This window comes from Lipophrys pholis, assembly GCF_963383615.2.
Source record: "Lipophrys pholis genome assembly, chromosome: 14".
Lineage (NCBI taxonomy): Eukaryota > Metazoa > Chordata > Actinopteri > Blenniiformes > Blenniidae > Lipophrys > Lipophrys pholis.
This window is the reverse complement of record NC_137633.1, coordinates 28,411,081-28,438,176: the sequence shown is the minus strand read 5'-3', so window position 1 is coordinate 28,438,176 and position 27,096 is coordinate 28,411,081. Positions and strand designations below refer to the sequence as shown.

General features: G+C 40.8%; 1 protein-coding gene across 9 annotated transcripts in view; it reads left to right on the top strand.

Annotated features, from left to right (window-relative positions):
• The first annotated feature begins 250 nt into the window (after nt 1-250).
• The window catches only part of larp1b (La ribonucleoprotein 1B), a 45,418-nt gene continuing 18,572 nt past the window's right edge, over nt 251-27,096 (top strand). For 2 of the 9 annotated variants that reach the window (XM_080479756.1, XM_080479755.1), the window contains exons 1-12: nt 251-1,038; nt 4,908-4,969; nt 7,825-7,881; nt 8,860-9,088; nt 12,664-12,834; nt 13,755-13,874; nt 14,029-14,191; nt 16,995-17,139; nt 18,032-18,209; nt 20,610-20,803; nt 21,975-22,052; nt 24,921-25,271. In XM_080479756.1, the coding sequence (XP_080335882.1) occupies nt 702-1,038; nt 4,908-4,969; nt 7,825-7,881; nt 8,860-9,088; nt 12,664-12,834; nt 13,755-13,874; nt 14,029-14,191; nt 16,995-17,139; nt 18,032-18,209; nt 20,610-20,803; nt 21,975-22,052; nt 24,921-25,271 (2,085 nt within the window). In that variant the 5' untranslated portion in view covers nt 251-701. The remainder of the gene's footprint in view (nt 1,039-4,907; nt 4,970-7,824; nt 7,882-8,859; nt 9,089-12,663; nt 12,835-13,754; nt 13,875-14,028; nt 14,192-16,994; nt 17,140-18,031; nt 18,210-20,609; nt 20,804-21,974; nt 22,053-24,920; nt 25,272-27,096) is intronic. The other 7 variants (XM_080479757.1, XM_080479761.1, XM_080479759.1 and 4 more) reach the window with 7 other exon arrangements.

Below are 27,096 nucleotides of genomic sequence, written 5' to 3'. Positions count from 1 at the left end.
ATTTATTATCATATATTCTGTGTGGAGAAACCCTGTAAAATAATTCATCTCTGAGATTAATAAAGTATTTCTCTGGAGTGGCTGTGATGTAGTACCGCAGCGTGTCTGCTGGGAGCAGCAAAGAGACCGTTTAAACTTTACAGGGAGAATTGAGTTTTACTGGTGCAGTAACGCAATGTTTCCGCTGGGTGCAGCAAAGGGACTGTTTACAGGAGTAATGGTGCAGTACGGCGGAGTGTCCGCTGGGGGCAGCAGAGTCACTGTTTACAGGCACACTGACTGCAGCAGGCTGCACGAGCTCCGGACTGTCGCGTGGAGCTCACTCTCCGAGAGCAGGTCGTTGAACAAGTTTATCCCAAAAAAAGTTACTGAAACTCGCAGGAGGGTCGATTCGGCGAGTGTCGTTTACACGGTGACAAAGTGTGGACTCAAAAGTAACGATTTGTTGGTATGAAAGTGTCGAACGGAGCGGAAAACGAGAACTTTTAGCTCCGGGCTCGCCTGCTAACGGTTAGCTGCGTTAGCTGCAGGCTAGCTGCTAGCAGCGAGGTCCAGCCCAGAAGTTGTTTACCTGAAGTTCACCTGGACCCGTGGAGGTGCTCTCCCCCCCGAGCTTCACCGCACTTTTCTCTGGGATAAGAGCGCCGGGACCAGGGAGGCACACTGGATTTAACACCGCACGCTGTTAGGAAACTAGCAGGATGTCCACAGAGGTTGACTCGGGTTTGACAGCGGCCAGCTCCGGCGGAGCAGCGGAGAAGTACCACAACAAGTCCGAGGAGGGTCACCTGCAGGCGGAGCAGGGCGAGCCGGGCCAGAGGGGCTCCGACGAGGCTGCCAGGAGCCCCGCAGACACGCACAAGCAATGCAAAGAAAACGATAAGGAGAACGAGCAAAGCGGCGGCGCGGAGTCTGCTTCGGAGACGGTGAAGAGGAAAGTGGTGGAGGCTCCTCCGCCTAAAGTCAACCCGTGGACGAAGAGGACCACGGGCAGAGTGCCAGTGAACAACATCAGCTCCTCCAGCACGCAGGAGAAAGGTGAGATGCAGTTAAATCCACACATGGGATCAGACTGAACTTTATAATATGCTCTTCATCCTCCTCCTCCTCTTCCTCCCCCTTCCCCCAGCAGCCGCACGTTGCTGCAGAAATCCTCGTCAATCTCCTCTGTCAGGCTTCATATGGGCTCATTTAGACGTGAATGGGGCACATTAAATTGAATGTCAGCGCAGTCGGGAGGTGTTGATGGTGGCATTTCTGCCCCCATCCCCCCTGTGCTCGGATTGCTCCGGAGCACCACGTGTTGATTGCTGACAACTGCTACTTCTTTAGCCACCTCCAGCTAACTGCTGCTGCCTGGAAATGTCAGACTTGAGGCCAGGGGCAAAAGCAGCACCGCCGGGGCTCGGTGTGGAGCACAATCGGACCTAGATTTCTCCTGCAGAGTTGATCCACAGTGTGGGGGAAAAGTTAGGACAAGACGGGCCAACTGCCCCTGCTTCTGCCTCTGCTTCTGCTGCTGCTCAGGCACGTTTCACATGTCCAATGGCCTGTCTGCCTGCAGTTCCTCCCACCAGCCAGCTCCTCTGTCACCAGTGAAAGCACAAGTATGTGTACAAGGTAGCTGGACAGGTGGGAAAGAGAGTGTATAAAGTAATAATTTAAATGGTATGTGTGAGTAAAGAAACATACATTCCCCCCTGAAGTTCTGTGAGCTCAGCCTGCTCCCTTCAAATCTCGCTTTTAACCCGTTTATAATGGAATGTAATTGAGAGTTATGATATGAAGCCGTTTAGTCTACTTATATTTTGTTGTAAATCAGCTGAATAGTCTTTCCAATCATAGAAAAAAAAATCATTGCCTTACACTTTGTACAACAAAACCTAAAGTTGACAAATGAGAGCAGATCCTGGAGTAGAGATTAACCCATGAAGCTATTTTCATAATCAATGTGTTTGACATAGTGCTTACTCAATATGATAAGATATTTATTATAATTGCACATTAATGTACATTGTTTTAGTATTTACACTCATAAATCTAAGGTGTAGAACAAACATAATATTTGTAATTAATTAGGGACTATTTTCCTGAGATGTAAAGTTTAATAATCAATAAATGGTAATAAAGTCAGTTATGACATCATAATAAATTTGTGACATTTAAAATCCAGTTGAAACGTCTTAATTTCACTGAATATACTTAAAAAAGTGATCATGTGCAGAAGCATTTATTCAGCTTTAATGGTTTAGAATTAAAACATCTTGACCAGCTTTTCTCGATCACAACTTAACTCACCAAGTTAGAAGAAATAACAGTTGATTTTATACATGTTTGAATCATTGTAATTGTCATTTTCCTATAAATGTATTGACTAGTGTTAATGTCTTGGACCTAAAAACACCTCATTCAGATACTTTAACTATTGGTCCAGTCGATGTCAAATGTTTATAGATATTTTCCAATATAATTGTCTCATTTGCAATAATAATAGAAAATCACGTGAAAAAAGCTGTGAAGACACACTGACCTCTTAATTCTTGAGGAGAAACCAAACAACTTGACCTTTCATAGTGAAATATGTGACACTGGATGTGAGCCACGTGGGAGAGATTCGGTTCGGGGTGAACATTAATTATTTTACTCTACTAGCAGGATTGCTATTGCAACAACACCTCAGTAGAGTAGAACTAACCTGTCTCACGATCGTCTTTAGTTACAGAAATAGATTTAGTTTTTGTTGTAAAAGATCAAATAGCAGTTCATCTCAGCTACAAACCAAAAACTCTTTAAGTGAGAGAATTAATTTCTTCAACCTAAAAAAGCCACAATTTAAAAAGTGATGGCTTAAAAAAATACAAATACAAAATGAAATTGCAAATTTAACCTACAATTGATTTATAACACCGTGTTACTCCTCAGGGACCCCCGGTGCGTGTTATTTTGGGGGCAGTGTTTGTGTATTCAGATGCAGTAATGGATTGTATACAATGTTCACATAATGAAAATATTTGAAATTATAAAGTTTTGCTTTATTTCTTTTTTGATATGCAATTAAAAATACAATCTTCAATTAAAAACGTCTGAACCAGTTTGCCAATATTAAAATAATCTTGAATAGAGAATACTTGTGGATGTTAAACCCAAAGACGTAAAGAATTATGACCGGCTGTAGATGTGGTGTCATCGTTGCCATAATTAGTTATTCCTAATTAGAAAGTAATCGTAGTAACACTTTATTCTTTCTTTGTTATAACCTGACATTAAATTGTCTTTGCACATTTAAAGCCTCATTTTAACATTGAAGTATTTTTGACTTGTTAATTAACAAAGTTGAAGTATTTTCACATATATTTAGTTTTTGGAACCTATTCTTTCTTTCTTTCTGGACGGTGCCTTCATGGCTTTTTCTGGGACTGACTTACTCGAAATATGCAGCTGAAAATCTTGCTAACAAGGTTTATCAGGCTCCAGATGGATTCTGGGAAATGTAGGCTTCAGGTTCTGTGGTTCTGCCACATCTTCCATGTTCTGACCTTTAATCCTTCATGGACATTAAGTTATATACAGGAGATTTAAGGACATTCTAGATGTCTGACAAATTCTAGAACAGAACGTTTGACACGCTCCAGAACTGTGGGCACGACCTTGAACAGAATTCTGGACACATTCAAGAACTTTGGAGAATAAAACTCTGAATGATGACGTTGAAATCTGACGTTTTCTGGGACTCTGACTAATTCTAGAAACAAGCTTTTTGACACTTTCTGGAACAACTTTTAGAAAAGATTTGTGACACATTAACGAATACTTGACAAGATTAGACACATTGAAGAATAGAACTCTGGATGAGAAAGTCTGACATGTTCCAGAACTCCAGCTTGTTCTAGAATAGAACAAGAGAACTTCATGTTATAGAACTTTGCAAAACTCCAGAACAGAACTCTGATACCTTCAAGAATTTTAACAAATTGCAGAATAGATCTTCAAATGATGGAAAGGTGTGACGGGTTCTATAACTCTGACCAGTTGTAGAACAGAACCAGAGAACCTAAGACACGTTATAGAACATTGTTGTGACACAGTCAAGCACTGACACATTCTAGACCTTCAGCAAATGTTAGAGCAGGAGGAAGTCAGATGTGCTCCAGGCCTCAGGCTCATTCTACAACACACTTTTTGACACGTTCAAGAAATTTGACAAATTCTTGATCTTTCACAAATTATTGAATTTATAATTTTAAGCCTTTTCAAACATGGTCGCTGGTCCGTTAAAGATTGAAATAATCAACATGTGATCAGCTCCACTTCTTGAGATCAGTTTTATTTTTGCACACATGAAGGAAAACAGCAGCTTTGTCAAATTCAGACCATTCAGCTAAATTGGAGTTGTGAATGTGTGTCAGGGCAGCGGGGAGCTATATTTGACGCGTGTAGCCGTGACCAGAGCGCAGGCATCGTTTTACAGTGTTACTGTACCAGCAGCTCTGCAGGCATTCATGAGGACGCCTCAGACCGGGCCTCTTATCAATACCACCATCCTCTGAGCGATAGGGACCGAAAGGCTTCAGAGGGCCACTCCCAACACACACACACACACACACACACACACACACACACACACACACACACACACACACACACACACACACACTACTGCTGCCTGTACACAAAACAACCCCCAACAAATTGTTTCCCTCGGGCCCCGCAGGCAGCATATTTATTTATTCTACAGAAAGAAAGTCCCCGGTGCAGAGTGAGCCGGGCCTCAGCTGCACTGCGGAGCAACAGTTCAAACCCACCTTGAGCTAAAAATCTGCCTGAAACTGGATTAAGAATCCTCTGGATTCACACTGTTCTGTCTCGTGTGACCATGCCTCTTTCTTTCATTGACTGTGTGTCCACAGATCAGCAAAACGCTCTGAAGGTCATCCGAGCCACCAAACCCAGGACGAGAAAATCCAGCAAGGTAACCATTCTCATGTTTCTTACTTTATCCCATAGATATTAGAATGAATCTGGTTTGTACGTATTATGCATTAATAAATGCTTGGTAAGGTGTTATTGTATATTGACGATAACCTAAAAGTCCATGAAGGATTAAAGAACCGAGAGCTCGTGAAACAGCCACACTGTGGGGATAGATTTATCTCAATGTGCTGACATTTCAGAAACAGGAGACCTCAGGTTAACCACATGGATTTAATAAAAATGGTTTTAAATTTTAACATATTAAATATGTAATCACAGTTCTTTGAACTGAAACTCAGCAGTTTAAATTGATCAGATTAGTTTGCTTTACTTAGTTCAATTAGGCTGTAATAATAATATTAATAATGATAATAATACTAATAATAATACTAATGCATTGGTTTTATATAGAGCTTTTCTGGACACTCAGAGACTTTCCATTGCGTTATTCATTCCCTCCGTACTCGATGCTGGGGTTAGTTATGTATGTAGCCACAGCTGCCCTGGGGTCGTCTGACGGGAGTGAGGCTGCCATTTTGCGCCATCAGCCCCTCGGACCACCACCACTCACTCACTCTCACACTGCATACACACAGGCAGTTGGAGGGTCAGTGTCTTGCCCGAGGACACTTCGGCATGTAAGCAGTGACTCCTGCAGTCCATCTGGATTGGACACCCTCATATTAACAGTTTGAGTCTTTCAAATGAAGAATATCCAGTCAGTCAATTATTCAGTTTGTTGTTTAAAAAGTAATTATCATCATGGATGTTGGAAAAGTGTTCAGTTTCACGTTTGCACAACTAAACAAATACTAACAAATTATTAAAAATACTCATAATATCCGCCAGAGGACTTATCTGAAGCCTCCATGTTATTAAATTATCACAAGACAAATAAAACTTGTTGCACAGCAAGTTGTGAATTTTAGTTGAATTCCAAATTATATCCATATTTCTTTTGCAGCTGATGCTTTTGCAATGATGAGGATTTGTTGATCGTCACAACTGAGATGCTTCTGTTTTTATCACATATCACACCCCGAGCAGAAGCAACTGAACAGGAATAAGGGGATTTTACACTGAGCATCAGAAGATGTGATGTATGGAGGTTTCTTTACCCTTTTCGATCTAATAATTTTATCCTCTTCTACACGGAACCTCATATTTTCTAAACGTGGTTATGAAATGAACCTGTAGGTCGTCTTCTGGCTCTGCTGATGAATTGACGCTCTTTTGAAAAATCTTGTAAATTTGAATTTTTATTCCAACTTTTTCTCAACTTGGGAGAAGAGGGAGACGTTTTGATGCTTGATGGATGAATGGAGAAAAGTCAAGTTCTCAGCTGCTTACAGATGAAATAATAAAATATATTTATACATTGACACAAGACCCTGTAAATGTATACAATAAGCCGTTAATATACACTCCTCAGCTGAAGTGCAATAAAAATAAACCAGACGTGGAGAAAATAAAGGTTTGAGTAAAGATATTCCCAGAGGTAAATATTGGCAAATATTCCAATATTAATCTATAAGGATATCTTTTCATTATTTGTTGTGTAGACTTTACACAATTCTAAAGAAAGGATGAATAACTGCAACCACAGGGAATGAACAGTACGTTTCATTTCATAAGCTTTTAGATTTTATCCTCAATAAATGAGTCACAGAAACGGAGACAGTGCTTTAAATCCATAATAAAGACAAAAAGCAAAGTCTTAAATGAGTCTTATTTTGAGTTATTTGGCTGAAATGGGAGCAGGGCACTACTGTTTCATCCTGCACTTTTTTCTATTTGTTTAGACTCTCCAAACCTTTTCAAAAAACTTCCATAAATTGAAATAACTATTGAATAAACAAAAAGTGCAGATGTGGAAAACGGTGTGTGCGCTCCCAGTCAGCCATACCTGCTTCTCTTGTTCTCATTCATGGCCCCAGAATATGAATATAATGAAACATATTAAATGTCAAGGAAACATATTCTTTATTCAAAAATTTTACAAGTAAAATAGCAAAAATGAGCATCTGAAATGCCTCATTGTGAGTTTCCTTCACGTCATTGAGGCATTATATCAGAATTCTCACTGAAATGTACTTTAACCTCTTTTTGGTCAGAGCCACTTGGAAGTAGTGACAACATCTCATGTTTTTCACTTTTGAATAAACTGACGTGGTTTTTTTTTTGGGCCTTTTTTCACTCGCTCACGTTTACTTTTCACCACTGCTCTGGATGGGAACTCCACAGCTGCTGCTCGCTGGTTTGAGCTGCCATCCCACGGTCATGTTTGTTTTTCCCAACCTGTTTTTCCGTGGGGGCCATTTCAAAGTTAACTGTTGGAGGAGAATCAGATGAAACCTAAAATTTTATTTAAGAGAATTAAAATGTTCTTTTCACGATATTAAAGAAGAAAAGAAAGGTAACAGTTTGTGTGTATGAACTCAGTGGACCTTTACATTAGCTGTGTACACTATAAAACTGCCTTCAGAAATCAGTTGTATAAACTTTTATTCATTTATTTATTTTTTATTGTAGTTGCTCAAAAAAACGTGTGTTAATGTTCCAGATGCAGCATGTAACGGTCTCCTCTTCCTCCTTTCTGTGCTGCAGCCCCCTTTTCTCTGTTCAACCTTGATTTCACGTAGATTCGTTCAAATTTACATTTGCACGGGTGGAAAGTGACTCCTCTGGTTTATCGTGATTGTTTGCATTTGCCCCAAACACATAGAGCACTGACCTTCTTTTTACCCCAGTCTGTACCTGCCTTGGCCCTGCTCTGTTACAACCCTGGACCAGCAGGGGGCGACTTCTCTGCGCTGAGCATTATTTTATTTTATTTGTCTGTTTTGTTCACAGTCCAGTGACTTCAGTGACATCACAAACTGGCCCACACCGGGAGAGCTGGCGAAAGAGGTAGAGTGTGTGTGTGTGTGTGTGTGTGTGTGTGTGTGTGTGTGTGTGTGTGTGTGTGTGTGTGTGTGTGTGTGTGTGTGTGTGTGTGTGTGTGTGTGTGTGTGTGTGTGTGTGTGTGTGTGTGTGTGTGTGTGTGTGTGTGTGTGTGTGTGTGTGTGTGTGTCTTGTTGGTATGCACGTGTCTTACAGTGTGTGTTTCAGCATGCACATGTATGCTTCATTGTGCCTGAACCTTCCATGTTCTCTTGTGTGTGTGTCTCGGGTGTTTGTGTGTGTGTGTGTCTCGGGTGTTTGTGTGTGTGTGTGTGTCTCGGGTGTTTGTGTGTGTCTCGGGTGTTTGTGTGTGCTTTAATACATTCAGCTTTGTTTTTTGATGGTCGTGTTCATGTGAGTTACATTTTGTGTGTGTGGGCATACCTGCTTTGTGTGGTTGTGTGTGCATGTTTCAGTGTGTGCGCTGCAGTGTTTGGCCGTGTGTGGTCACGTGCTTGTTAGTGCGCCCTTTAGAGTTCCTGGGCGTACGGGTCCTGGTACATGGGTGTGCATGTGATTGTCGTACATGTGTGTGTTCTGGTATTTGGGTGTGTGCATGTTTTCACTTGTGTGTGCTTCTGTGCTTGTTTCCGTGTGCATGTTCATTATAATCAAACCTATTAAAACACTACATTCTGCCTGGTTCAATCCCACAGAAGCTTTTCTGATCCCTGCTCAGTACACGGAGCACTGAAAACATGGAGCTTCTTTCAGCATTTTACTCTGGAGTATTTGGCACCATGAAAACATCTGCACTTATCACTAAAAACATGCAAATGGTTTTTACATCTTCAGGCTGTCACAACAATAATGAGTCCTTAAATGATTTGAAGTTTATGTAAAAACATAAACTTCTGCAGCGGTTATGCACATTAAAGCTATTGATTAGTGCTTTTTTAAAATAACCTTATCATGCACTAAAGTGGCCTTTGCGTCTTTCTTTAGCAACAACAAAATGTTGTTAACAATGAGAAGAAGCCTCCGTCCTCGCGCCGAGAAAAGGACAAGAAGAGAGAGAGGCCGGACAGGAAGTCGGAGAGCAGCCACGATGGTGGCGAGAGCAAAGAGAACCAGGAGGCTCAGCCCGACCCGCTAAAGAATCTTCCCAAAGACGAGGTGTCGAAGGCTGGGCAGGAAGCCAGGAATGCTGGCCTGAAGAAGAAAGGAGGTGAGGGTGAGGAAACTTTTGTTTATTTGAGCATGTGTTAACGGTCAAATAAGTTCTGTGATTGTGGCTTGTAACCTGGGCTGGATCCTCACTTTGGACCAGCCCCTTTTCATCACTGTCCAGTGAAAGTTACCATCTCCAAAGTGATTTTTAAACAAAAAATCTAATTAAGAAAAAGTCATTTCCATCTGAATAACTTACCTCAAGTCGACGTGGAGATGTGTTTTCACCGGACTGTGACGGCCCGTTTTCCTAAACTCTGTGTGGAAAGAGCTTCTTTGTGACGGCCCTGATCACTGCTGGTACCCTCTGAGTGGCTCTGATTGGTGCATGCAGAGTTTGATGATTCAAAAACACAAATAACAGGCATCGATCTCACTGACCTCCTCAGTGTGGAAAGCAGAGATGAGATGAAGAGTTTTGTACCAAAATGTGAGGATACCATGTTTTTAGCTGTAAATAGACGTTAGAACCAGTTAGAAACCATTTGGTTTGACTTGACATGCTCCAGAGAAAACACTGCTCATGTTCCTGTGGCGAAGCCTCTGGAATAATTAAACTGATTCATGCAACCTCTGATGGCAAATTCCAAAAAGTACAGTTGTAGCTGCTCCACACACTCTCTCTCAATGGCGATCCATGATACTTTCTCCTCTTTATATCTCTTGAACAGAAGTGATCACTTAAATGTCTGCCTTTGTTGGTTCTGAGATAAATTCCCATCAATATTGTTTTCACTATTAACAAGCAAATAAAGTAAAAATTTACATTTCTACAATGACTTTGTGTTAGTTGCCTCATGTCATTGGCTCAGAAGCTTTGAGAGCAAAAATAAAACATTTCCATATTAAAACAGAATTTGAAGGCGACATTAGATGACAATCATACTGAAAAAAGGTCCAACTTGACCAAGATACTTTTTAGGACGGCTTCCTTCAGTGAACACAGGTATACAGTGGTGTGAATAAGTGCTTTCCCCCCTCCGGAGGTTTTTGCATGTTTTCCACACCTAAATGTTTCAGATCATCAAACATTAGTCAAACATTAGTCAAAGATGACACAAGTAAACACAAAATACAGTTTTTAAATGAAGGGTTTTATGAATAAAGAAGAAAAAATGACAAAGCTGTATGAAAAGGTGTTTGCTCCTGTTAAAATATCACTGTGGTTGATCACACCTGAGTTCCATTTCTGCAGCCACACCCAGTCCTGATTACTGCTCGCCTGTTCTCAATCTAGGAATCACTTAAAAAGGATCTTCCTGACAAAGTGAAGTCGACCAAAAGATCCTCAAAAGCTACAGACATCATGCGACCATCCAAAGAAATTCAGGATCAAATGACAAAAAAAGTAATTGAAATCTATCAGTCTTGAAAAGGTTCTAAAGCCATTTCTAAAGCTTTGGGACTCCAGAGAACCACAGTGAGAACCGTTATCCACGAATGGCCAAAACACGAAACACGGTGGCGTTTCCCAGGAGTGGCCGGCCGACCAAAATTACCCCAAGAGCACAGTGACGACTCATCCAAGAGGTGACAGAAGACCCACAACAACATCTCAAGAAGGTCAGAGTTCATGACTCCACCAGGAGAAAGAGACGGGGCAGAAATGGCCTGCGTGGCACAGTTCCAAGATGAAACCCACTGCTAAGTAAAAAGAACATTAAGGCTCATCTTATTTTTGCCAGAAAACATCTTGATGATCCCCAAGACTTTTGGGAAAATATTCTGTGGACTGACGTGACAAAAGTGAAACTTTTTGGAAGGTCTGTGTCCCATTACATCTGGTGTAAAATGAACAGCCTTTCAGAAAAAGAACCTCACACCAACAGTAAAATGTGGTGGTGGCAGTGTGGTGGTCTGGGGCTGTTGTGCTGCTTCAGGACCTGGAAGACTTGCTGTGATCAATAGAAGCATGAATTCTGGTGTCTACCAAAATATCCTGAAGGAGAATGTCCGGCCATCTGTTCCTGACCTCAGGCTGAAGCGAACTTGGGTTCTACAGCAGGACAAATATCCAAAACACACCAGCAAGTCCACCTCTGAATGGCTGAAGAAAACAAAAAGGAAGACTTTGGAGTGGCCTAGTCAAAGTCCTGACCTCAGTCCTAATGAGATGACCTTAAAGAGGCGGTTCATGCTCCAAAACCCTCCAGTGTGGCTGAATTACAACCATTCTGCAAAGATGAGTGGCCAGAATTCCTCCACTCGCTGCAAGTTAGTGCAAAGGCTTGGTTGCAGTAGTTGCTGCTAAGGGGGGCCCAACCAGTTACACCAGGGGGCAAACGCTTTATCACACAGGGCCATATAGCTTTGGATTGTTTTCTTCCTCATTAATTAAACCCTTCATTTAAAAACTGCATTTTGTTTACACTTGTGTTATCCTTGACTAATGTTTGAATTTGTTTGATGATCTGAAACATTTTAGTGTGGAAATCATGCAAAAAAGTAAGAAATCAGGAAGGGGCAAGCACTTTTTCACACCACTGTAACGAGGTGATTGGTTAACACAATGTAGCTGCAGGTCCAAGTACTTACAGAAAAAGATTTGGGCAGGTATTTCTTACAGGAACAGCCATACTCTCACAATACACAACCTTCTTCTCTTTATATCTCTGGAAAAGCTGTAAACAGTCTAAAATATGACGTTATTGGCAAACTGAGTGGAAACGACAAGTACAAATGGTCCATTGTGGCATTGTAGTCCTTTCATAATATAGTTTCCATAATGAACTCACGAGTGAGGTGACGGGAGAAGTGTGACTTGAGGAGGAATAGTAGTACTAGACAATTCAAACCAAAGACTTCCAGTGTTTGCTGAAGTCCCTGGAAAAGGTTAATAAGTGAAGTATTCAGTGAGCATAACCTCTGAGGTCAGCGTGCAGTAAACGTAGAGTTGAATCTGATGCTTTCCTCGAGGCTCTGCTTTGACAACACGTTCTCTTTAAATCTCTGACCCTGTTGCTTGTGGCTGAAACAACCAAACACAGCTCAGTGTAACACCGGTCCTTTCATATCAAGCAGACCAACAGAATAATGTTTCCATTGTCGGTTCAGCTGCTGAGTAGCAGCGAGAAAATATTTAGCTTCAGCTGAAGTCCATGGAAGAAGTTAGTCCACAAAGTACTTGCTTAAATGACATTACTGCTAATACACTATTAGCAATAAATAGTAGATTTGTTTCTCCTTTTCACGTCTGTGGTAATGGAGCATGGAGTAAATGATGAACTCTTAGTTTGAATCTGACATGTGGAACAAGCACCGTGACAATCGTGAGTATGTGACCGCTCAACTTGTGAGTGACAAATCAGAAAGCAGCTCAGTGTAACAGAGCATCTTAACTTCTTAAATCTAAACTAGTGAGGGAGTATTCTAGTATTACTGAAGCTGGAGCATCATGCAAGTAAATCTAAAATAACACAAAAACAACAATGGTTAATGTTTTATCAATGAGTTATGAAGATATATTTACATGGTTATTTTATTACAGGACATTTGGGAGTTTAGATAAAGCTTTTATTTTCCTGAGAGTTTGGGTCCAAAACTCTTCAAGCTCTCTTTTCGGTCTGCAATCATCGCCAGGTAACAAACGTAAGTGGCTTTGTCTGCCGCTGGAGGAAGTCTCCCGAGACGACGGTGAAAAGACGGCGGGCGGCGGCCCGACGTGCCCGGACACGGAGCCCAACAGCGACTCCGCCAACCCCTCGTCGCCCAATCAAACGCTCCATATTAGCAGAGCGGATAGCGGCAGGAGTAAGTGTCCAGCAGCCGGCTCGGCTTTTCTCTGTTCACGCCGTCCGCCTCCCGTGGTGCCCGTTTACTCCTGGTTTGGCTTTGAAGTTTAACGTTTGCTCTGCACATAACTTGGTGTTTGCTCTACACTCTTTGCTTTTCAGTCCCCCTCTGTACTCAGTTTGTGCACAAGTTTCCGCACTGCACAATGAGAGTGGCGTCTGACATCTGTGGATGTATTTGACAATTAAATCCCTGGTTGACTTTCAGACTGTATCGCTCATTAAAGCCACTCATAAAGAAGAATGTAAACGGGATCATTATATTTTCACTCGAGTTAAATTTTTTTTTAAAGAATATTTACATTTTGAACCATTTTAAATATCCTTGTTTTATCACAGTTACAACATTATGTATGAACTAATTAAATCCTAGCACAGTTCAGTCTTCTCATATTTTCCCCATCAACTTTAAAATGTTTCCAAATGCGAAACCACATTCATCTCTTAGTTTCCTACCAGAGTAACGATGGTGAAGTGAAGAAAACAATAGTTGTGATGAAATTAAATTTCTGACAGTTATTTATTGGAGTATTTCTTATAGTTGCTCATAAAGTTTGTCGCTTTTGCAGTGTGTGTCCTTCTGCCTAGTGCTTAAAAAAGTGAACATCAAAACTTCACAGTAAACCACTTTAACATCCACTCAATAAGCAAGTCATATCTACTGTACGTTTTCTTTGTAAATGACACAATTTATTTGTAGCACAGTAATCTTCAGGAGTAGCCAGAGCCTTTTTAAATATTTTAAAAAGATTCTTGAGTTTTTTAAAAGCAGAAGACATGACAGGAGCATCATCACAGTCAGTGTCTCATGATGTAGAGGGATCTGCTCAGACGTGACCACGGTGTGAACGTTCTGACGGGGGGTCGATGTGTTTCCAGGTTGGAGAAGAGAGCCGCGGGACTTTGGAGACGACGTCTCCAGCGTGCGCAGTGACAGTGTTCGCGGAGGAATACGGGGCCGAGGGAAAGGTCGCGGCCGCGGCAGAGGTCGTGGACGAGGTGCGAACTTTAATCCCCAGCGTTGGTTTCTTCATGTGTTTTCTGTGCTATTGGAGCTCTTGATGTGTAGAATTCTTTTTCAGCAGATTGCCCCTTGACATCAGAGGTTGTACCTCACGTTCTGTCTCGTTTCTCCTATGGGGCTTTCCTGCAGGCCGATATGAATACTCTGGGAACTTCCGCGACTCCCAGTCCTCGGACGTTCAGGTGCCCTCGGAGTTCGGCACCAACATGGTTTACTACTACGATGACGGAAACAAGGTCCAGATGTACACGGTGGACGAAAAGCTCCTGAAGGAATATATCAAACGGCAAATGTGAGTGGATTATAACTCCAGTTTTCAGATGTGATCAGAAGAGCTGACGTGGTCATCAGATGCCTTTTCTGCTCCCTAAACTTATTCATTCCACGCATGTGTTCAACAGTTCAACAAGATTCAGCATGAATACCTCATGTCACTGTAACTCTTAGGTTTTTCTATCTAGACATTCTAAAGCGGAAGAAAAGTCTGAGGTTTGACCATATTGTAATCTTGAAAGTTAGAAATTCCTTTGGAAAGAGGAAGAAGAGTTCACTCATTTCACATTTTTAAATTTTGCAGCCATGAAATACAAATAAATCCAGCTGATTTGGTAATCGGTGGATTAAGCTTTCAAAGTTTGTCTGAAGCCATGTGGTTTTACTCCCATCTCTACAAAAGCTCCTTGATATTGGTTCAATGTGACTTTGATTGGATTATGTCAAATATAATCCATCGTTTATTGCAGGTTTCCACTGGGAAATTAAAGATTGATGCTCTTTTTAAAGTAGTAAAAAAAAGTCATATTCAATTAAACTTTATTTTAATAGCGTGGAATACAACACAGTCATTTCTCTTAACTTTTACAGAGAAAACCCAACAAACGACACCCAGTAATTGAGAATTCAAGGAATGGAAACACTGAAAATGCAATATGTTAAGCTGGAAATAGTTTTTACATCGTAAATAGTTATTTCACCATTTCAGTTTGTGTCATGATGCTATGGTGGCTTTTCTTTTAGCTTTTGTATTAAATTAGGAAAAGAGCGCCTGTTATTTTTGTTACCTGAATACATAATGGGAACGGTTTTTCTTAAAGTTTCTGTCTTTTGAACCCATGAGTGTATCTATTAATAGATTTTATTCCTACTCTTCTTCTCCTCTAATACTATAGAATATAGGCCATCTGTAAAGTTATCTACAAGTTACGTTCACAACACATATCAAGCATTTTTTTTTTTTAGTTGTGAAATTATGGCCAAATAAATTAAGCAAAAGAGATTATAAAATATGTTTTGAAGTAGTTTTAGTTTTCATAACTTACATGCTAAAGTCATGAATGAATAAAAAAGCTTTGAAACATTTAAGTTTATTTGTATTAAGGCGAATATACAGGTCATATCAAAAAGCATTATACAATGGAAAATTTAGTTTTAACAATCTTTATTTTCAGTATAACAAATTTTCCATTGTATTATGCTTTTTGATCGGCTCTATATCAGATAAGTTTTAAAATAAACAAATGGTAAAGTTCTTGGAAAGTTCAATTTTATTAATGTAGATCCTCTGTGAATTTCCTTTAGAAATTAAGCTTTTAACATTTGAGTCACCGTATTGAGTAACTTCTGGAATTTCTTCCTGGAACTTAAATAACTAACAATGCTAATTTATTTAAAATGTAGATTCTGCACAATTTCTAGAATTTGTGAAGAATGATTTACTTTTCACAGAATACCACCAACACCAGGGTGTTTTTGGTCTTTTGACCCCCTCTATATCCATTTGGTGATTTTCATTGTGCACGTAAAACTAGTGAACGTTCCTGTTTGTTAACTCTCAAACATAAATGCAACAAGTCATATTTAGGTTATCTAATTATGATTCAGACACTTATCAAATGTAGAGAACTTTGCGTTCTCTGATGTTCAGATGGTTGGGGTTAGGTTCAGAGAGGTTTCTTATGCCATTTTGATATATTATGTCGATATAAGTCATCACACCGCTGGGGGGCAGATGTTTGGCCTGTAAAGCTTCTTGCTGTGGCCTGCAGGGGGCAGCGTGCGCTCTGAGTCTGCCTCTCAGCTTTGGCCTCATTACAGATCACTCAGTCAAGGAGGGTGAGGTGGACTCCTAAATATAGTCTGAGTGCTTTGGAGGGGACGGGCCATGAATTATATGCAGGCCTGAGCAGGGAAATGTTAAAAAAAAGAAAAGTGTGTTATGTGGGGGGGGGGGATTCTTGTCTTCTCCTCTTCTCGTCTCACTGTGTTTTTCAGGCTGCTCGGTCAGCCATCATTACTTCACTTAAACTGCACACCGGCCTGCGGGTGTGTGTGTGTGTGTGTGTGTGTGTGTGTGTGTGTGTGTGTGTGTGTGTGTGTGTGTGTCTCTCTCTCTCGCTCTCTCTCCTCTCTCTCTCTCTCTCTCTCTCTCTCTCTCGCTCTCTCTCCTCTCTCTCTCTCTCTCTCTCTCTCTCTCGCTCTCTTCTCGCTCTCTTGCTCTCTCTCTTGCTCTCTCTCTCTCTCTCTCTCTCTCTCCTCTCTGTTCTTTTAGTCTGGTCCTGGTGCTGCTCATAGAATAGATGTATTTGAAAATCATTTAGCTTAGATTTGACCTGATTTGTTTTTTAACAAAGAATTGTTAATTCCAATGATTCATTTGATTTTACAAATAGTGTGGATTCGTGCGCTGTAACTTCAAAAGTGACTCCATTTTAAATATGTAAGAAAACTGATTAACAGTGATCCATTTACAAAAATTACAAAGAAGTTTCAAAACTAGCCATTCTTTCAGACTTATTCTGAAAGAAAAAAGCTGTTGCTGCATTTACAAGCCCGACATTCTACTGAAAGAAAGAAGTCGTTTTATGTGGCACTTCCTGATTTGACTCATATTCTGGTAGTTTTATGGCGTTCCTCGACCCGTTTCATAGTTCTCTGTAATGCATGATTTGATTCAAGTAATTTCTGACATCCAGACAAGGTGATGTTTGTTTGTTTGTTTGTTTGTTTGTTTGTTTGTTTGTTTTTAGCTGATCATTAATGCCTTTTTAGAGAAAAGTAAACTCAAGCGACTGAGTGTGTTGTGTTTGGTCCTGCAGTGAATACTATTTCAGCCTCCACAACCTAGAGCGGGATTTCTTCCTGAGGAGAAAAATGGACGCGCAGGGTTTCCTCCCCATTTCCCTCATCGCCAGCTTCCACAGAGTTCAAGCTCTCACCACCGACATCAGCCTCATTGTGGAGGTACTCATTCTTTCTTAAAGTTTTGGGATTTCCTTAAAACTCTATTAATCCACAGAGGTCTTAAACAGTTGCATAGTGAGCTTCTCTCTGCTGAATCTACTTCCTGTGTTACATAAACACCAAAGATACACTTCACTGCCACTATTCAAGTTTGACTTGATAGATCACAGTTGTATTTCCGTGTTTTGCTTATCGTTGATATTGTGATAATACTGAATCATAAACCAAACTACCATCGAACAGAGCCTTGACTGTATGTAGTGTAAATATTTAATATTTTGATATTGTTTTCCCCTCTTCATTATTATGTAAGTGCATATTTATGTCTTATATTTTCCCTTACAGATGCAAGCACACAAATCCTTTTTAACTATAACTGTATGTGACCAGTAAAGACTCTTGAATAATAATTTTGGTTTCCTCTCTTGACCTTCATATTGGTCTGGCTCACTTCAGAAAGATGGGCTATAAATATCAATATTAAAAGCAGTTAATGAGCATTGTAGCAGATAATCTCCTTAATGCGTATATCTGACCTTAAACAGAAAGACATAGTGAAACTGGTGAGATCTGTGTGTATAAAAACTGAACATAACCAGGAGCTGTCAAGCACTTAAGTTCTGGTTTATTTTGGGGCAAACTAAAATCCTCCATTTTGTCCTGCTGAAATTCATCTTGTGTGTAAGCTTTGTAAAGGAGGATCGGAGAGGGTTGTTTTAACTTTGCACCAGTAGAGTATATGAGGCACAAAGTAACTTCAGTAAGTTACACCTACAGACAGACTTAAACTCCAAGAATTGCTGCTGCAATGGGTATTATCCGATGTTATCTTCCTTCCTCCGGTGCGCCCTGCACAGCTGTTTGACCTCTGTTCATAACTTGTGCTGTCCAGGCTCTGAAGAGCAGTAAAGAGGTGGAGCTGGTGGACAACAGGGTTCGCTGTAAAGTGGACCCGGAGCGCTGGCCCATCGCTGTCCCCTCCATCGTGGGCTCTCCTCGCACCGACTTCTCTCAGCTCATCAACTGCCCCGAATTCGTTCCTCGACAGACGCTCAGCAATACCAATTCTGGTCAGTACTGAAGACTGCTGCTATCCTCCACTTCATGAGGAAAACAACTGACACGTCAAGGTTCCGTCTGTGTCCGAACCCTTTAAGTGACTGTTTGCTCTTATTTGTATTTCTACGCATTTTATTCCAAGTTATCAATGTTAACAAAACACAGGTTGTTCCACTAGATTATTTGGATTACTGTTGTGATGGGTTAACATTGAAGCTCGTTGTGCTTATCCTTATCCAGAAGGAACATAAATACGACTTAAAAGCATCATTTCTTTTTTGTGTTTCTCCATCACACACACTTTGTGTGTTTTCTGCTCCATCCCGGTGCCCCACATACCCAGCTGAGCAGCTAATCTGGATTAATCACAGCTGGGACAAGTCCTCTACAAATGCCCTGTGTGCTCTTCTTACTCAGCCTTTTTTAGACCAAAATAAACCGTATTTAATCAGTAGTTTAGCGATAGTCACATCTTTCTCAGGGACATAATCCACGTGTGAAATCAAGCAAAACCAACAGACACAAACACAAATGGTTGTTTTTGAGAGTTTTGATCACATTAAAATTGAATTTGAATTCAAGCTTCACTTGTATCTCTGTAATTGAAGCTCCCGCTAATAATCTATTATGTGATTAATCCATCACTGGGAATCACTGCAATGTAAATTCTTAAAGTGCCTAACAACATTAAAAATGGTCCGTTCCTTTTTTTTTTTAAACTCCCAAACTGAAGATTAAACGAACTGGTTCTCAATCTAGTTGCTGGAGGGAATGTGGAGAACCGATGGGATCATGCCCATGTTTTCTGGACCTGTCCCTCTATTCAGACCTTCTGGAAGGACGTAGGAACAATAATTTCAAATATACTGGGTTTTAGTTTCAACTCAACCTTTACGTCTCTTTATTTTGGTCATATTCCTGATGGACTGAGTAAAGACAATATTTACCTCTTGCAGATTTTGCTGGCTGCGAGTGAAAAGGCCATTACAAAATGCTGGCTCGAAAAAAACGGTCCTACTGCTGGGCTTTTTGTTAATATTGTTAAACACCTACATCTCTTAGAACAGATAAGCCACTCCATACGACTCCAAAAAGAATTGGGGAAAAAACGGTGGGAAAAATGGTGTATTTATTTAGCCAATGAGACAGATATTTAACTTTACAATGTAATGTCACACAGAGTAAAGATGCTAAATTTGCCTTGATTCACTTTCATCCCATGACCTCATATGTTCGTTCTGTATTGTTTACTCCTGTCAATGTAAAAATACTCAGAAATAAAAAGTACAAAAAAACAAAAACGGTCCGTTCAAACACATAGATTGATAGAAATACTAGTGCTGTCAAAAATAACGCGTTAATTTAATTAATTGATTTGAAATGTTTAACCCATTAAAAAAAAATTATGTAATTAATTCAGTTTTGTTTACTTCTGTTTTATTTTTATTTTTTACTCCCTTACCGGAGCAGCACCGTGACTACAGAGCAGCACAATATGAGTGGAATAATATTAAGGCTAAAAGTTTCACTTTAAAACGTTCCCTGACGGCTGATTGAGAAAGTGAAAGTCATTAGTTTTTCTTTGTAAAGTCCAATTTAACGACCACAGAAGTAATTCTGCAGCATAACAGCAGGTTGCCATGTTGGCTGACCAGGAGCCTCCAAACTGCTAAAGCTGGAGGAAATACTGGTAAAATGTTAATTTATCCTCTTTCCCTGGCTCTCCTGTACACCGTGTGTGTGTGTGTGTGTTACAGTATATTTTTGCCACTTTGTTTCCAGAAATATTCAAATCCTCAAAGTGTTGGACCTGAACTCTAACAAAACCCAGACTTATGTTAGATGTTTATTAGTTTATGTTTTTATTATTTTTGCTAATCCTGGAGAGAAACAGTTTCACACAAAGCTAAAAGGACGTTATAAATATAGTCTTTGAATTTTAACATGGCCTCTGTGTTAAGTCGACATTAATTCCATGGTTTTCCCTGAATAAATATCCTTTACAAGCTTCAGTCTTCAGTAGAAAAACAATGCGATTAATCGCAATTAATTAATTTATTTTAATCGATTGACAGCACTAATAAATACCTATACGTATACCTACGACCATTTTCATTGGACTCTTTATTCCATTTGTTTCATATTCAAAGCTCATACACACAGCTCACAGGAGAAGCAGACGTGCACTGCCTTGTTTTGGCAGTGAGCTGTATTCAGATTACAAAACTCCTTCCTTCTCTTTTTACATCTTTACAAATTAGAATTATTTATCATTTTACAATCCGCCTGAAAAATCCCAAATAAACACAGCCCAGTGTTAAATTATCACTTCAAGTAGCTACTAATGTCTTGTGTTGTGAGGTGCAGTCTGCGAGCTTTGCTCACTGTGTTCCATGTGTTTGACTTTGCAGCTTCACCGCCTGAGAAGGAGCCTCCTGCCGAGTCCACACAGCCTCTGAACCCAGCCGGTCCCAGCACCTCTCCCTCCAGCCGAGGGTCTCTTCAGACCACCAACGACTCCAAAGACGTCCCCACGCCCAAACTGGACCCCGACACCTGGATCCAGGTGGAGAAACGCCACCGACAGCCCTCCGGCAAGGCAAAGGTAGTGTTAGTGACGAGGATCTCTTCACAGTCTGGGTTTAAGGGTTGTTCAATTTAGAGGATCGGGGAAATAAGGATAGATGCTCTGATATACAAGAACGTTGAAGACCCCTGCTTGATTCAGACATCAACTGGAACTAAATGGGCTCAAATAAAAGAAACTCAAGGTCATCGGTTACTAAATTGGTAATGTTCCCACATTGCACTGGGTCTAACAAAAGATTAAATAAGTCTTTATTCTCGTTGCATACTCGCATTGCAGACTGGCAGGAGGAAATTTGAGCAGTCCTCGATGTCAATACAAATATATAACTTGAGTTTATCAAAACACAGAACAGATTACAAGTAATCTATGCATGTAATCTATCTGTAGAGGATGTATTCCGCCTTCACTTAGAATCATCTGGGATCAGCTTCAGCATCTCAAGACCCTGAATCGGATCAATGAATGTAGACGAGGGATGGATGGACAGCATATACAGATCAGGTTTTTCAAAAGGTGCTGATTTTTGTGGTATGGTATCATGTTTGTTCTGATCAGGGTCAAGAGGTAAGAACACGTTTGTGCATGTAGCCTCATGAATCTCCTGCCACAACGCCGCCTCACTGGGAATTTCCCACTGGGAAAGTGGAACAAGTTCAGGAGCTTATGTCATTCTGGAAATGGCATATCCTAGTGATGCCAAATTACAGATAACCACACTTCCTTAGCCGAGCCTATGATGATGTTTAGCCACAGAAAAACTGAAACATCTAAACATAATCGCTTCAGTGCATCATTTCATCTTATTGCTTCATTTGTGTGGTCACAACTCATCATTCATAAATGTTGGATGCTTTGAAACTGGAAATGGAACTTTCCTAGTTCCCACCTATATTCACTAAATCCAGGATTATATTCTGACTATTAGAGGCTCCAAAATAACTCCATTGATCTTAATGCAGCACAAAGAGGTTGAAGTTACTGTTAAAACCCAAAGTCTGTTGAGTATGTAGACGATTACTAGGTATTCTGCTCATCTTATCATTGCCTCTTTTTACTCATGCAGCACACGGAGAGAGGAAGTACATGAATCCATTTTTCATCTCCTCCATCATGTCTGTTTTCTCACCACCTCTTCCATTGTCTCCTCTTTCCTCCTTCCTCCCCGTCTCCCTCTCTGGGCTGGCAGCATGTCAGTGCTGAAGTCAGTGCTGTCTGCTCGTCTCCCCCCTCCTCAGCCCTCCAGCCCGACTACCTCCCCTCTGCAGTTGAGTAATTCCTTCTCTTGCAGCTTGTTGCAGCTCATTTCAGCTTGTCCTCTCTGCCTCTCCGTCCCTCTGCTTCTCACTCACTTCTCATCCCGTCACGTTTCTCTTCACCTCACACGTCTGGTGTCTGAATCTAATGCAGTTTAAATGCTTGACACAGCGACAACGTAATGAATGATGGAATGTAATTCAATACTGGAACACGTCAGTAATCCATTAGTGGAATGAAATGAGTTACTGTAGTTTTTATTGTCTCATTTATGGCTGAACCATTAATTGCATTTGCGATAATATCGCGATATGATAAAATGGGATTTTCTAATCGCAAGGGCTGCGATTTCACTGCTGGCGTGATCTGGTCACGTGACGATTTGCGAGTCCTGCGCCTGTCATCTGCCCACCTTGCCCGAACAGGCTAGTGGTTTTTAGGGACGAAGCCGATCTGATCCGGGATCGGGTTCCGATATCAACGTAATTCACGGATCGGAAATTTCCGCTCCAACCTGCGGTGATTTCTGATCCATGATCCTGGTCTGATCCATGATCCTGGTCTGATCCATGATCCTGGTCTGCTTCATGGTGCTGAAATGATCCCCAGTGTTTCCCTGCTGCTGCTCTGCTCGCTGGCTGCAAACTGTGGACTGGATTTCCTGAAGGGAGGCGGGTCTCAATGAGACCAGGAGGAATGAGGCAGGAAATCCATTCCACAGTTTGCAGCCAGCGAGCAGGCTAGGGAAGTAGCACTGTGCTATCCAACTTTTCATGGCAACATGTTGCTGTTTGGACGGATTTTAGTCTCACAACACCACAAAGCAACACAGCAACGTGGATGGTAGCAAAGCAACACAGCAACGTGGATGGTAGCAGTGAATGTTAGCAAAGCAACACAGCAACATGGATGTTAGCAAAGCAACACAGCAATGTGGAGGTTAGCAAAGCAACACAGCAATGTGGAGGTTAGCAAAGCAGTTGTACAGCGAGGCGGTCGCTTTGTCAACAGACGTCACCGTTTTAAAACTCCAGCTCTCCGAGGAGAACGTCACTGACCGCGGCATCAAAACAACGACCAGCAGCTCCTCCAGGCTGTAGCAGGCGATTCACACCTCCGTGAAGCTGCGTCCTACTCCACGCTAAACTCCCTGAAAATTATTTTATAGTTTCCCCAGGGATTAATAAAGTGATTCTGAGGTTTTAAAGGTAGAGCTAGCTTCTTATGAGATGATGATGTCACGCAGACCCCCACATTGTCCACATGGAACAAAAATAGTTAGAGAATACTTGCATATATTTGTACAATTCATACCTTACTGTAGAGAGGAGTTTATTACAGCCTCATTTAAAGTCAACAATAATGATAATAATAATAATAATAATAATAATATTAAAGCAAACAGCGCTCTGGTGTCAGAATCGTATCGGCAGATATACAAAGTTAAGTATCGGGATTGGATCAGAAGTGCAAAAAACGTGGCTCGGTGCTTCCCTACTGCAGTGTAGATGAACAAACCACTCAAAGTCCTTAATGTCCAGCGCAGCATTAGTATAGTGACCCAGCCTGGTTTAGGGCTTTGATCAGCACAATGGAAGCGGTTGGCTTGTTGTGGTGAACGCTTACAACACTGCAAGTCACAGTACTTAGTAAGTTTACTATGTAATTGAAGTAGAAGATAAATAAACAGTCTTTCATATTAATACATGCTTCATTTGACTTTATCTTAACATAAACCTCGCCTTTAAGAAAGAACAATTTATGTATAATAAATCTGATATTGTTTATTATAATACACATTGATTTATTGCTTGTGTTTGTTCAAAAATACATGAGAAGAGGAGCTTGAAAAAATAATCGCATATTAAATCGCAATATTGAGGAAAAAAATCGCAATTAGATTATTTTCCAAACTTGTTCAGCCCCGGTCTGATTACTTTTGTGCTATCAAACTGTTGTAGAGCTGCTATCTGAGCAAACTGGGAGCTTTAGCATTAGCTGAAGCAATTTTTGCCTGTTGTCTGTCTGTTGCAATTTCATTAACTCTTGTTGACTTAATAGCTTTTTTTGATACTTTGCAACATCAAGATGATAGAGCATCTTCCTCTAACATCCAGATTATAGAGCATCTGTCTCCACTAACATCCAGTTTATAGAGCATCTGTCTCCACTAACATCCAGTTTATAGAGCATCTTCCTCCACCAACATCCAGTTTATAGAGCATCTTCCTCCACCAACATCCAGATTATAGAGCATCTTCCTCCACCAACATCCAGATTATAGAGCATCTTCCTCCACCAACATCCAGATTATAGAGCATCTTCCTCCACTAACATCCAGATTATAGAGCATCTTCCTCCACTAACATCCAGATTATAGAGCATCTTCCTCCACTAACATCCAGATTATAGAGCATCTTCCTCCACTAACATCCAGATTATAAAGCATCGTCCTCCTCTATTTAAACTATTTAAAGCAGCGAGTATCTCACCAAATACTATTTCTCACTAGATATTAGAATTCAGGAGAATAAAAACGAGAACATTAGACTGAGGAGCAGCTTCTTATATAAAGTCTATATATAATGTAAATCCCTCAAAATGTCTGTATGAGGGGAAAAAGCATCGTGTAACTTCACAAACCTTTTAAATTTCTGTTGGCAGTTTTGTTGAATTTTTATAAACAAAGAACATGCTGCTGTTTATCTTCACTGGTCTGAATGTGACGGTGTGAAAATAATAGAAATCTCCCAGTTTTCAGTCTTCCTAACTCAGATGGTTGCGTCTGTTTTTAATTGTCTCATCAAGACAGCAAGTAAAGGTGTTTCTAATTCAGTGCGTCTCCTCTTGATGGTCTGGTGTGTGTTGTGTCGTCCAGGGCGACGGCAAGCCGCTGCCTCCTCCCAGCCAGCAGCCCGAGCCCGACCAGGAGGAGCTGGACTTCATGTTCGATGAGGAGATGGAGCAGATGGCGCCCAGGAAGAACCAGTTCACTGACTGGTCAGACGACGACGACTCCGACTACGAGCTGGACGACCAGGACGTCAACAAGATCCTCATTGTCACCCAGACGCCCCCTTACCTCCGCAAGCACCCCAGCGGCGACCGCACAGGAAACCACGAGTCCCGGGCCAAGCTGACAACCGACCTGGCCAAAGCCATCAACGACGGGCTGTACTACTACGAACAGGACCTGTGGAAGGGGGAGGAGCAGATCGAGTGCAACAAGGTAAGATTCACAGGCTCACTTTCAACAACGTAAACAAGCACACAGAGGTTTTCCTCATCTGTTTTCTTTGATATGTACAGTTTAACACTTTGAATATTCCTGATAAAGTCAAGCTTTGGCTCACCTTTTGAATGGATCTCTTTAGCATCTGTGGCTGCAGCCCTCGGTGGGCTCAGGCTCCAGACTGAGCTGTGCTTGAATTCTCTCAGGAAATAGAAAAGGTCCCCTTGCTTGCTTTGGTTTAACTTGAAAATAAAAGACTCTGTTGCCTGTCATTGAATTTCTGACAGACAGGCTAAATGACACAGTTTTAAACAGTTTTTAAAGGGAAGTTTAGACTATTATGATCAAAAACAAAGTGTGAATAATCTCCCATAATTAGATTTTTTTTCTGGTTGAACTAGCTGAAGCGAGAAAGTCGAGTCATGATCAAATCCTTGACCTTTAGTTCAGCACATGTTTCCCTCTTGAGATTGACAGGTGATTTAAACGATGTAAGACTTTACCAACGTGTCGTGTTGAAGCAGGTCTGCAGTGTTAGAAATGGAGCAGTCACTGAGAAAATGAACCACAGCAGCACGAGAATGTAAATGTCCTGCATGCCTGAACAAGTCAGCTTTTTTCTTCATATGGCGCCTTTACAGCCCACTCAAGTTTTAGGAGTTTTATGAACCATTACTTTGTTTTTCTTCCTCATTGATGGTTCAGAAATGATTAACTCCAACTTCACTGCAACAGAGAGGATGGGGATTTAATCAATTCTCTTTCCAAATACACAAGCAGAAAAGTGTTACTGAAGTGAGTTTACTAATTGTCTGCAGGGCTGCCAGGTCTGAGAAACTAAACCAGCCAAACAGCTCCTCAAAACACACAAACATCTTCAATAGGTTCTCCAACCACATGTTAACTCTTCCTTCAGTCAGTCTCTCCTGTATTTACTCCTGTACTTTGCCCACCTTTGCTGATCGGAGTGAGGACACAGCCGAGGGTCTTAACGGGGGTCGTTGGTTCACAAGCACTTTTAACAACTCACATTGTTTCAGGCAAATTTATTTCCGTTGTACCATTCAAACAGAAGACTATCTAAAGTGCAATAAATATTTAAGCATGGCTGAATATGCATTGAGATTAGCCAACATAGATCAAGAGCAAACACTTGATCTTCCCCTCCAGATGTTAGCGGAGGTTAGCTTCTGGGCTAACAAGTAAAAGATTTGAGCTCCACTTTACGTTTTCTTCCTCCAGAAACTGCAGCTCACACTGATTCTGACTGGACGTGGTGCACATAAACACATACACTGGTGCTCAGCTTCTGGGTTTCTGACCTCCAAGTGCTTCAGCTTTGCCCAGTTACAGTCGGGCTCTGTGACAGTAGGTCAATGGGGTGATTTCCCAAGTTAAGCTGCAGAGCTGCACAGAAATAGTCCCAGACCAAAACTTCACAGTGACATGATCATGAATCTAAAGCCGAGTTTGTGTCTACGAATTCTATATCTTTATTTTTACTCACTTCCTTGCACATAAACATTTCAAGTTGAACTACATTACAAAAAACTTTTTTTGTGACAGTAAACCTTGAAATGGATCCAGTTTGTCTTTATAGTCATAATGCAGAAGGCTAAAAAAAAAAAAACGACCTCACTTTATATATATATATATATATATATATATAAATATATATATATATATCAATTTAATTTTTTTGATGATTCTTTACACTGAAGGTGATTTTATTTGTCCAAAATGGGTCATTTGAAACTTTCTTACATTATTACACAACAATCAAACATGAGGATTCCTACGGACACACAAATCCCCCAAAAAT